The sequence below is a fragment of the Agelaius tricolor genome, unplaced genomic scaffold, assembly GCF_023055355.1.
Source record: "Agelaius tricolor isolate 1412-34295 unplaced genomic scaffold, bAgeTri1.0.p SCAF_24, whole genome shotgun sequence".
In the NCBI taxonomy this organism is placed as follows: Eukaryota; Metazoa; Chordata; class Aves; order Passeriformes; family Icteridae; genus Agelaius; species Agelaius tricolor.
The window spans coordinates 8,007,311-8,019,908 of record NW_027269284.1 but is presented as its reverse complement, the minus strand read 5'-3'; the positions used below and the strand labels follow the sequence as shown (position 1 = coordinate 8,019,908).

Sequence of the window (12,598 nt, the reverse complement as noted above, 5' to 3'; positions counted from 1 at the left end):
GGCGCGGCGAGCCGAGCCTGTCCGAGCCGAGCCTGTCCGGGCCGAGCCTGTCCGGGCCGAGCCTGTCCGGGCCGGGCGTGTCCGAACCGAGCGCGTCCGGGCCGAGCCGAGCCGAGCCGAGCCGAGCCGAGCCGAGCCGAGCCGAGCCGAGGCGCGGCACTGTCGGCGGCAGCGGGAGAGCGGCAGCGCAGCCGGGGCGGAGGGAAGGATGGGCCCGCAGGAGGAGGGGTCGGGGTGACGGAGGGAGGGGATGGAGCTAGAGGGAGCCAAAGCACTGAGGACGGGGGGAGCGGTGCAGGGGGGAAACTGCAGAGAGGAGAAGGAAAAGGAGCAGGGACTAGAGGGAAGAGGGGATGAAGGGAGGGCGAGGAGCACGCCGAGGTGCCCCGGGCAGCCGAGGCTGGGCAGGGCCGCCTGCCTTCCTGCCCAGGCCCCTTCAGTGTAAGGGGGCGGAGGGAAGGCAGAGCCAGAGCCCACGGCAAAGGCGAGGAGGAGGTGGGATGGCAGGAGGGAGATCTCTGGATTGAAGGAGAAGAATGGAGGGAGAAGATTGGGAAGAGGGGAATGAGGAGGAGTCCGGCGAGGAAAAGCAGTGATGGCAGTCAGAGAGAGAAAACAGGGAAAGGAAGGAAGGAAGGAAGGAAGGAAGGAAGGAAGGAAGGAAGGAAGGAAGGAAGGAAGGAAGGAAGGAAGGAAGGAAGGAAGGAAGGAAGGAAGGAAGGAAGGAAGGAAGGAAGGAAGGAAGGAAGGAAGGAAGGAAGGAAGGAAGGAAGGAAGGAAGGAAGGAAGGAAGGAAGGAAGGAAGGAAGGAAGGAAGGAAGGAAGGAAGGAAGGAAGGAAGACAGTAGTTCATACAGCCAGAGTCTCTTCCCTGTGGTCTTTTCACCTGCAGACTCTCAGACTGAATACACATCGTTCCCCTGGGGAGAAAAATAAGTTTTACTACCTAATCTTTTTTTCATCACTTTCTTTTTTTCCTCCCAAGGAGCCCCGTGGTGTCAGGCCACCCCAAAATCCACACATAACTTCCACACATTCCCCCCACAGCTCACCATCCCCTCTACATCCCCTGCTGTCCCCGCGGGTTAGCAGAGCCCTTCTGCAGCTTCCACATGAGAAAGTGCCGGCCGGCTGCGTGGGTGTGTGAGTTCTGCAAGGTGAATTCGCCTTTGGGACATGCAGAAGCGTTCACCTGAGCTCTGCAATCTGGGCAAGGATCGATAGTGTTTCTGTACTGCCTTGAAAACTTTTGCTTCCCACACGTCCCAGCACTGCAGCGTTTAAAACCCGTTTGCACGACTCGAGGCAGGACGCCCAGCGATTTTAGAGGAGCCATCCGTTGTGCATCACAGGGAAACCTCTCCCCTTCTGCTTCCCCGTGCAAAGCCGGGGGAATGCTTCCAACGGCTTTTAGTGCGGGTCTCGAGGTTTCCACCACGAAAACTGCTGAGGGAAAGCGAGAAGTCCTTGGAAAACAGTTGACAATAGAAGTGCTGACAGGCTTTTAGAAATTGTGATGGTAGAAATTCCATGAGCTAAAATCAGGGGCATCTCAAGGATTTGGACTGCGTTAATCTTTAACGCATTGGTACTTGAGAGAGCGGGTTTCAGCTCTTTTTCATTAATTTTTTTTTTTTTCACTTTATGAACGTACTCAAATTTTAATGCAGCCTTCTGCTGGAGACCTGCACATTTTCTGCCAGCCGAAAAAGAAATGTGTCCGTCTTCCATCAATACGGAATTATTGGCCAAATACCCGAACTTGTTGCATTTGTCTTGCAGTTTCCTATTCGAACTGGGCGTTTTATCAGAGCAAAATATCCATTAGAGAGAGAGAGGGGGAAGGGCCAAGGGAATGACCCAGGAAAGAGAGTTACAAAATGCGAAGAAGCAGCTGAAAATATAATTTAAGAAATTTGGTCTGAGATGGTAAAACTAAGAGCATGGGAGCCTTGGACGCCAGGTCGGGTCGCTCTTTGCGCTCCTGTCTCGGCCTCCCTTTGCGCTGCCTGTGAGTGAGGCACGTCCCAGGTGCTCACATCTGTTCTTGCTGCAAACCATTTCCCCTTCTAGTTCCAAAAAGAAAAAAAAAATCCGTCCTAATAAAGAGAATGCCTTGATTCAGTGTATTTTCCTAGAAGACATTTTCTTGGAAAAAAAAGAGAAAAGTTGAAAAAGACAGAAATAAGAAAGAAAGTGATGAAGGAGACATAAGTTTTACTACCTATTCTTTTATTCACCACAGCGCCCTCAACTCCCCGCGCAGTCCAAGCCCAGCCCTGGGAGATGCGGTCCGATAACACCCTGCTGGAATCTGTCATCCATCCATGGTCTGTCATCCATTCCCAGACCCACTTTTCAAGACCGGGTTTTTTTTTTTTTTTTTTGTATTTTTAGTTTCGTTTGGGTTCTTCTCGTGGTTTGTTTCTTTTTCTTTTTGTTTGCTTGTTTGTTGATTGGTTTGGTTTCTTGGCTTGGTTTGGGTTTGGATTTGGTTTTGGTTTTGTTTGTTTTTCCCCGACAAACTTCGTGCAGAGGGAGCACGCTACAGAGCCGGATCTCTTCAGCCCTGGGACAAGTTGGAATCTATTCACTGGCCACAAGAGGATACGGGGGGGTCTCGGGTCCCCTAGCGAGTTCTACAAGCCCGGGTCCCCTAGCGAGTTCTACAAGCCAGGTCCAACACGGCCTCCTCATGTCCTCTGCTGGGTCACTCTTACCTTCGGGGCAATCTAAAGGCCAACAGGCAGAGCGTGTCCTGCACAACCCAAACAACCTGCGGAGAGTCCTCCCGCACAGGGAGCGGCATGGGAAGGCTGCAGAAACCCCCGGGCCCACTGCGGACCCCCAGAAACACAATGCGAACCTGCCCCCTCAGCGGAGTTAATGTGGGGAACAGTGTCCGACCGGGCGGAGGGGAGAGAGTCTTTCCCAAAATTCAGGAGCTTTTCCCAACGAATGGTTCCCGGGACGCGTGGAGCAGCCGCGGGAAGAGATTGGTGTGGGCAGGAGCAACTTTGGCGGCACCTTCGCGTTCTGAGGGGATCCGAGCGAGCAAGGAGGGTCTGGGCTCAGAGAGGCCAGAGAGCGAATCCCTCACGGCCATCCCCCCCAGCACCGCTCCCCGCCACCGCGGGTCCCTCCCGGGGCTGTCGGTCACAAGGAACAGCTTTTCCTGCTGTCGGTGGAGGTTTTCCGAAGCTGGTCCTCTTTCCGCCCACGCTTCATTTGCATTTTGTTTGTAAAGAACCTCGTTGTCTGGGACGTGTGAGGACACGGAGGCCGGTACCGCACAGCGGCGGGGCGGGAAGAGCCAACCTTTTCCTTCTAGTAATATAATCCTGGGTAGAAGCTAACATCGTGCAGAGTGGAAACCTTTCACCTGGGAAAGCTTTTTACCAGAAATCACTCGTCATGCCTATCTATATTTCCATTTTAGCTCAGAGCACAAGAAGTCTCTTGCTCTAAACCTGATGGAAATGAAATCTGATTAGACGGTACAGAAACGCCAAAGAGTCTGGTTTTGCTTGGTTTACAGAATCGAGTTTGGTTTATCCCCCGAGGTACTCGAGGGCAAGAGTCCCTCCCTGGATTTCACATCCCCTTGCAAGTAAGACCCTGGCGATTGCGGACTCAGCGGCACCTCGCAGCGCTCTCTCGATCATCATCTCCGATGCTCTCCCGGGACACAGCCCCGGCGAGAGCGTCTCGAACAGAAGCGCTGTCTGAAGAGCTCATTAAAAGCACCAGGCGGGTTCGGGCGCTTTGGCGCTCTGGTCCCTGAATAAAACTCTCTTTAGCGGTTCAGCAGTGGCAGGACATGAATTGCGGGTTGCTCTTGTGGTCTCCCATCACCCCGGCAGGGCCCCGCTGGAGCAGGCAGAGAGGTTCGGGCAGCGGAACATCCCATTCCTGCGCCGGGCATCCCGGGGAGGAATCGGGGGAGGGAGGGCAGAAAACGGCATCAGCAGAGGGAAAGCAACTCTCCCAGGAGCTCCCCAGGAAGGCAGATACAGGCGTCACACAGCCACAGGCTTTCCTGGGGAGCTGGGCTCGCTCAGAGGATGCTCCGGCCCAGGAGGTGTCGGGCACGGGCAGATCGGGACAGAGCTGTCTGTGCGTGCCCCGGGACAGAGCATCCCTTTTGGAAATTCTGTTTCCCTCTGAGATCAGTTGAGAACCCTCTGCTAAATTGCCTTCCTCCAAACACCGTGCTTGATACCTGAGGAAAAATCTGGAGGGGGATTCCGAATAAAGCCAATAATCCCCAACTGCTTAGGAGGCTGGAATTGCTAAAGAGGAAAGGGAAAGGGAAAGGGAAAGGGAAAGGGAAAGGGAAAGGGAAAGGGAAAGGGAAAGGGAAAGGGAAAGGGAAAGGGAAGAAAAGAAGAGAAAAGAGGAGAAAAGAGGAGAAAATAGGAGAAAAAAGAAAAGAAAAGAAAAGAAAAGAAAAGAAAAGAAAAGAAAAGAAAAGAAAAGAAAAGAAAAGAAAAGAGAAAGAAAAGAAAGAAAAGAGAAAAGAAAAGAGAAAGAAAAGAAAAGAAAAGAAAAGAAAAGAAAAGAAAAGAAAAGAAAAGAAAAGAAAAGAAAAGAAAAGAAAAGAAAAGAAAAGAAAAGAAAAGAAAAGATTTCAGGTGGACATCTAAATTTTCATTTATATCTTTTGAATAGACCTTCATGTATCTCACTACATAGAAATTAAACCGTAAGCAGAGTTGAGAAACTCAGGACAGTTAAAGGAAGCATTAAGACATCCACCATAAAGTTACATTTGTCTGGAATGGGAAGGGAAATGTAGGAATATTGCCTGGATCTAATTTGAGGCTGACAGCAGTGCACACTGCGGGTCCGCCGGAGTCTGGGGCGAGTCTCCCTCCGATCGATGGGGCACATTGGCAGGGGTACAGACAGACTATTCCAAGATAATGCAGTGGAAAAGGAAAAAAAAAAAAAAAGAATCGATCCAAATATATTGTTGAACAGTGGAGCCAGCACGCACCTATGAGATTTATCAAGTATTGATTTGCATGAATATTTTAGACTCGTGCCTACGAGAAAAGTTATGGACCATCTTAAACCGGTGAGCAATGTACCATTTGCAAAGTAGCCATTTAACAAGGTGCTTTCCAGCATATCGATCATTTTCATTTAAAGTGTAATTAATAATAACGTCTTACTGAAGCTACTGAAGCTACGCTAGGAATTTATTTCAAAAGGGCAGTTCTATTTTGATTGTCGTTTGCTTCGCTTTAAAAAAAAAATCTTCTCACTGATTATTTTTATTAGCGTCCAATAAACACAAGTTGTCTTTGTGAGTAATCTGGCAAGGTTCTCCTTTGCCTCGCCTCTGGAGTGCCATCTAGCTAAGCTGTTGTAGCAACATTCATTAAATAAATGTCAACAGACAAGGATTTATGCTGCATAATAATATTACAGCTGTAGTATAACTGGATTTATTTTAAAGCTATTCTGAGGTTGCTTTGATCTATAAAGCAGCAACGTATGTCTCTATATGTCATAAACAGCCTTTGCAAAAGTACTTCGAGCTTTACAGTCCATCAACATTTTTCTTAGAGCTTTCTGTTTGCAGGAACAGCACAAAGCATGTGACTCTTACCTTTTTAATTTATTTAATTAAAAAATACACACAAAGAAGGAAACTGTGAGGAATTTGCTGTCCTGATTTGAGGGTTGGGCTTGGGTGTTCGGTTGTGGGGGTTTTATCTATTTTGAAATAGTCAATGCACACACCTCAGGGACTGCACCTGGTGCGAGGTGTTTCTCTGCGTCCAGCAGAAATTTCTTGCCATCAGATACAGGGAAAAGTATCATAACAAAAGCTACAAGGTAAAGAAACCTGAGGTGTAGATGTTCCTACTTTCAGCACATACTTTTAATAAGCCACTATAAATCATTTTCTGCATGTACAGAATAAGGCATAAGTAAGCACTTTTTCTTAGATGACTTCACGTCTTGCACCTTTTAATATTTTACCATGATCATAAGTTACAAATACAGTGTATGAAAAAAATCTGTTTATTGATATAATCAGCACATCTTTAAAAAACAAACATACTAATGTCAAAACACATTTTAAAAATCCGATTGATCATTTAGCCCTGCCAGTTCCTTAACTTCAAGGAAAGAATATTTAGTAGAATCAGAAGTATAATAATCTCATATGTTACTCCAAAGAAAAGGCATGTGGAGAGTGGCAGGCATGTTAAATTTCTCGTTGGATTACAATCTACTCTGATATGACTGTAGTGAGTCAGGATTTTACTCCAGTAGGTAACACTGGGAGATCTGGGGAGCTGGATATGACGGGAAAAAAAGGTTTAGCCGCTCTCTTCCAGGGGCAGCCAGGCTTTGAACGGCATCAAAATCAAGTGCTTGCGCCCTGAGGAAGAAACATCGCCCCAAGTCACCTCCTCTGGCACCAAAAGGCTGAAGTCCAGCCCGGCGGCAGCGACGTCCCCAACTTCGCCTCTGCCCGATCCTTCTTACACCGCTCGGGGACCAGGCTCTAGAAGTTTTCATCTCAAATTCGGGTGTTTGACAGATATGCCAAGAAAACGGCTGGCGAACATGTCCGGAGATTTCAGGGTGAGATCAGCATCAGTTGGAAAAAAAAAAAAAAAGAGATAAAAAAGAAAAAAAAAAAAGAGAGAAGAAAAGAAAACTGAAAAAAAAAAACTTCAAAAGAAAACAGCTTCCAGAAACGGAGCATACGTGGAAACCAGTATCCCAGCAATTTAGTACTTTTCTCAGGAACCTATAAATATATGTATCTATGGATACATCTATATGCAATTCTCGAGTGGTTTTGAGGCTTGCAACATCCTGACTTCAACTGCACAGGCTGGTGCTCAGAGCCATATTTCTGCCAAAGCAGAGGGAAAAAAAAAAAGAAAAGAAAAAAAAAAAGAAAATAAAAGAATATATTAAAAAAAAAAAAGGAAAAGAAAAAAAAAAGGGGGGGCAAGTCCAAAAATGTGTCGAAGTTATAGTCCACCCCTGACCCTTCTTCTAGGGTATTTTATCAAAGCTGAAGCTCCACCACATCTTGTTGATCGATTTCATAACCAGAAAAAGATTGCTCTAGTTATAATGAAAAGCGTAGGAAAGAGTAAGAATAAAATCGCCCTTCCTCACAGGAGACAGGTCCACATGCACATTCCCCAGCAGATCCAGGACCTGGCCTTGCCTGCAGGGACACCGAGTGCTCCGAGCTGGTTGGTTCAATTGCAGCTGATTATGCCCTGGAACGTACGATCAAAGCTTGACTTTCCACCAAGGCCGAGTTTTATAAGGTCATTTCCCCCTCAACATTTGGAAAAAAAGAAATTCAAACTTTTAGAAATAATGATAGTCCAGAAATTCATTTTAGGAGTGGGTAGGAGGGGGAAAACAAAACAGTTATTAAAGAAAAACAATAACTTGGCATGCATAATACTTCATATAATATCACGTTACAGGTTTGCTTGCATAATCAGACAATACAGGTCCCCAGACTGTTCCCATCTGATTATTTTTCTTTCCTTTCTTTTTAATTGCCAGTGAATTATTAATCGATTACACAAACCGATCTCGTAAGAGATGGACAAGTCGAGGTGAGCTTTCCTCAACCTCTCCAGGAGATTAAAAAAAAAAAAGTGGCAAATCCACTTGTAAAATACGGTATGTAGAATTACATATATATGTGTATACATAAACCCGTGTATTTTAGCCGATAATTTGCCAGGGAAATAAAACGAAAACAAAGAAACCAAATCCTCACAGCTCGGATTTCAGCAGGGCGAATTCTTTCCAACACTTTGCCTTCAAGTTGTTTCAAATCAAAACTTCTGCATCGAGAAGGACCGGGGGCACCAGCACATGCTTGGGTGTCGGCAGTATGGAAATGAGAGTAACGACGGGAGGGGGATATGTACGGGTTGAGTGGCTAAAACAAAGGGCCCTGGAGAAGCTGCTGGAGGCCGGGATCAGCAGGGTCCCTCGCTCTGCACGGAAAGCTGCTGGGGCAGCGGGGAGGCTGAAAGGTTTCCCCTGCGGGAGCGCTGGCCCGGGCCCCCCAGGTCCCGGGGAAGTCTCTCGGCCGCGGCGGGGCCGCGGGGCTCGGCCGAGCTGTTCCGTACATTCGTGTCACGCTCGGCAGCTCCGCGGGGTGCGGGAGGAAGGCTCGGGGGAGTCTGTTCCCCCCCGGAAAACGCCGGCCTGCGTCAGCCCCGGGCCGGGCCGGCCGTGAGGGTTTTGCCGCTGCCGCGGGGCTGGATTCTCTTTGGATGCGCGGCGGTGAGAGCCCCGCCGACCTGATCCCTGTGCATGGCTGGGGTCTTGCAAGTCCTTTCGGCTCCCTCCGGGCTGCCGCATGACGCTCCGAGTCAACCCCAAGAGTAAGTTTATTGCACGTTAAAAAAAAAAAAAAAAAATCAAAAAAGCAGAAAATCAAGAAACGTGTAAGTTGAAAATAAAAAGTCCGTGGAGGAAGGGGGGTGGAGCTGGAAGCCGAGGGAGGGGGCGAGGGGGCCGCTGTCCCGGCAGAGGTGGGCGCTCAGACGAGTCCTGTCATCTGCGACCGTAGGAAAGGGAGGGAGGCGGCGGGGAAGGTGCCCAGGGGGTAGCTGACGCCGCTGGAGAAGCCCACCAAGGGGGGCGACATGTGCGGCAGGGTGAAGCCCAAGGCGCTCGCCGGCGAGTTCTCGTGGTACAAAATGGGGACCCGCACTATCCTTTGGGCGGCGTGGGAGAGGTTGGCCGCTTCCAGGTCTGCGGCCAGCTGCCGCTTCCACTTGTTGCGGCGGTTCTGGAACCAGATCTTCACCTGGGTCTCGGTGAGGTGCAGCGAGGCGGCCAGCCCGGCCCGCTCGGAGCTGCTCAGGTAGCGCTTCACGTCGAAGGTGGACTCCAGCTGGAACACCTGGCTGCGGCTGAACACCGTGCGCGTCTTCTTCTTGCGGCCGGCGTTGCGCTGCTCCGGCTCTCCCGGCTCCTCGCCGCGCTCCTCCTCCTCCTCGCGGCCGCCCGGCCCCGGCCGCCCGCCCGCCGCGGCTCTGCCCGCCGCCCGCCCGCCGCCGCCCGCCCGCTCCGCCGGCTCCTCGGGCAGCTCCGGCGAGTCCCGGTCGCTGGCTGCAAAGAGAGGCAGAGGGGGGCTGCAGGCATGGAGGGAGCAGGGGCATCGCGCAGCCCGCCCGCCCTCCCTGCTCACCGGGAGGGGAAACCGGAGCAAGGCCGGGCAGCGAGGGGCCCGGGTAAAGGCTCCTGCCGCTGCTCTGCCTCCTCCGATAAACTCCCAAATATTTCTGTGTATACACACACATGCACATATGCTTATATGGAAATACAGCCCTGTATTTTATGTATATGAATATACTGATCTACGGACATGCTCGTGGTTCTGCATATGTGAGCACACACATAAACGCACTCCTGTGTATGCACATAACACCCCCATGGGCTGTTTTCAAATCATAAAAGGCCTCCCTGAGTGTAAACACACACGTGGATATCCAGAAGTACGTATGTAATTTTTATATATGCATGTACACAGAGGAATGTGTGTACATACATATGTATGTACGCGTGACCTCTTATTTATATACTCACGTCTATATTTACACACGCATGCACGCATACATACTTAAAAGTACATTTGTGAGTAAGTATATTGTGTCAGAGGGGTAAGCAAAATAGTGCGTCCGTGTGTATATAGAGTGGGGCAAAAAAAAAAAATCACATTATTCTGGACTTAAAAAAGCTAATGGATGGGGACAACTATTCCAGTATCGGGACATACCTCCATGGAGTCTCCAACCCTGTGCATTCCAATTACAATTTTAAAAGGGAAAAAAGATTTCCTACTCTTTATAGAATAGAGGGAAACAGAATTTAAAAAAAAAAAGAAAAAAGGGAAAAAAAAGCGCAGTTGTTTCTGGAGTACTTTGCTGTCTCTATATGTACTTCTGAGAGAAATTAAAACTATTAATAAGTCCATTAATGTAAAAAGAAACTATTTGGATTACAAATCACGCCTCTTTTCCTTATTGAGCAATCATGAGATTTCTGCAGGCTCGTATAAGGTCACAGAGATGCGCCGAGGCGCAATGTTTTTTCTATCAGGAGACAGAAAATAACCACTAATGGCAGCCCGTTCACTCTGTCATATGTTAATTTCTGCCCCGAACCCCGGCTTCTGCTCCAACACCCTCTCCATTGGGATGCCTGTAGCGAGAGGCCGCGCTGCGGGCGGAGGGCAGCGGGGCTGGCTCTGAGGGAAAGGGCGGCCGGGACCGAGCCCAGCTGCTCCCCCGGCTTCCCAAAGTCTCCACTGCGCTGCCGGTACTCCCAGCTTTCCGGCTTGATGGGGACTTAAAAAAAAAAAAAAAAAAAAAGAAAAGAAAAAAAGCAGCCAGACCTGCCTCTTAAAAAAATATTTTAAAAATAAAAGGAGAGAAAATAGAGAAAGAAAAAGAGAGATGGGGGGAGGGAAAGGGAAAGAAAAAAAAATCCCCAAGCAAGCCAAGAATCGCTGTTTACACTTTGGGCGGCGGGGCGGAGGCTCCAGGTGCCTGACACATAGGGAGCATTTCCGGAGATTTGCCCCGAGCGGCCGAAAGCGGGGAGGCAGGGCGGGGGCTGCGGGGGCGCTCCGTGCATCACCCCCCGGCCTGCTCCGGGACCCGGACCCCCCACCCCGGGGGGAGCAGGAACACCCCCAGCCCCATCCCCATCCCCATCCCCGGCCGGGCCCGGCGGTGAAGGGTGGGGAAAGGCGACTTACTGTCGGGGCTGGCGCAGCCCAGGAAGGCGGCGTGCGCCCGGCGGTACCAGCCCACGGCGGCGTCGCGGAGCGGGCAGCCCGGGGCGCCGATGCGCAGCGGGGAGGGCGGCCCGCAGCGCGGCCCCCCGCGCCCGCCGCCCGCCGCCGCCGCCCGCCGCGCCCCGCCGCCCGCCGTGCCCTCGGTGCCCAGCAGGTCCTCGATGAAGAAGGACGAGACGCGGGCGGAGGTGGAGCCGGCGTTTTCCGTGGCTTCGTCCGGCATCGTCGGAGAGAAGTGCGGGAGGGGGTCCCGGCTCCGCCGGCGGCTGGCTGCTCGGCTCCCCGCTGCCCCGCGGCCGCCTCTCGCCTCTGCCTAGCCCCGTGGATGCTCTCCTGGTATAAAAGCGTTTTTTTCCGGAGTAATCATTTCAGATCGCGGTTTGCCATCATTTCCTGCAAGCTAGGAGGGGAGGGGGGAGGGGGAGGAGGGGAAGGGAACGGGGAAGGAAAAAAAAAAAAAAGCAGCCCGACAACCCATCGGAGGCGCCAGATTCTGCGCGAAAACGCTAATAACGAAATAAAAATGTCATGCGAGTTAAACGGCGGGCAGGAGCGGGGGATCCTGCGGTGGGCGGAGCGCCGCGCCGAATGGGATCCGCGCGGGGAAAGCGGCGGGCGCCGGGCGCTGCCGGGCGTGTGCGTGTGTGTCTGTGTGTCCGTGTGTGTGTCTGTGTGTCCCTGTGAGTGCGCGCCGCCCCGGGGCCGCCGTTCACGAGCTCCTTATTTAGGTCAATTAGGGAGCAAATCCCGGCGCGGGGGGGTGGCGGCGGCCCCGGCACACGGGCCGCAGCCGGGGGGGCTTGGCCGCTCCTCATCCCGGGCTTTCCATTGGCTGCAGCGGGCTGAGCGGGCAGCTCCGGCAGCCAATCGGCGCCGCGGACTTGGCGCTTATATTAATATCATTAATATCATTAATAATAATAACCCCCGCCCACCCCCCGCCGAGCGCTTTCATGTGGCGGCGGCGGCGATGCACGGAGGAGATGCGCCCTCCGCCGCCCGGAGAGCCGGCTCCGGCCCCGCGGGCTGCCGGCGGAGCGGTGAGGTTGTCCTCAGCCCGGAGCCCCCTGGTTGAGGCGTTGGAGTAGATTTTGGGAGAGTGGCGGAGGGGCGGCGGCTCCCGTGAGCAGGCACTGGGTATCCTGCCGGTGGAGGGGACGGTGCGTGCTAGGAAGGGGAGAGGACTCTCCTCTGAGGGGTCTCCCGAGGTCCGTTTTGCTTACCCTATATATGTGTATGTACCTATACAGATCTATTTTATAGATGTCCATCCGGCGTCTGTGTAGTTTATTTAGAGAGATACCCAGCCCCGTGGTTCCTGGCGTTACCCCTCTTCAGCCCGACTTTTTTATCATTATCTTACTGTAATACCATTTCATGGGAAGCTCTAAAGTCCTCCTCCCCTGCCTCTTTTTCCCAGCCTCTGGAGCCAGCCTTGGGACATGGACCCCGGCAACCCCACCAAAGTCCCCCTGGCTGCGGGGCGCCGGAGCAGGAGGGTCGCCCTCTGCCTTTTCCCTTGGGACCAGGCGAGCCAGATTAGTGGAGGGGCAACTCGGTCCAGAGCGCACGTCGGAGACGCGTGGAGGTTTGGGTGAGTACAGAGATGCCCCCGCGATGCGCATCTGCTGGTCAAGCCTCTCCTCCTCTGCCGGAAGGTCCCTCCTTGCTCCCCTTTGCGGTACTCCTGGACCAGTTCCCCATCCCCAGGCCCCGCCTCCCCCTCCCGCCGTGGAACGGGGGCACCGGTGGTGCCCAGCGGGAGTGTCCGGCGGGGCA

General features: G+C 52.0%; 1 protein-coding gene across 1 annotated transcript; it reads right to left on the bottom strand.

The window, feature by feature from the left end:
• Positions 1-8,554: 8,554 nt before the first annotated feature.
• On the bottom strand, positions 8,555-11,057 carry LOC139599756 (homeobox protein HMX1). Its single transcript, XM_071447336.1, has 2 exons — positions 10,781-11,057; positions 8,555-9,129 (listed from the first exon to the last, which is right to left on the bottom strand). Exons 1-2 carry the CDS (start codon positions 11,040-11,042, stop codon positions 8,555-8,557), a joined length of 837 nt encoding a protein of 278 aa, XP_071303437.1. The 5' UTR covers positions 11,043-11,057.
• Between the last annotated feature and the right edge of the window lie 1,541 nt (positions 11,058-12,598).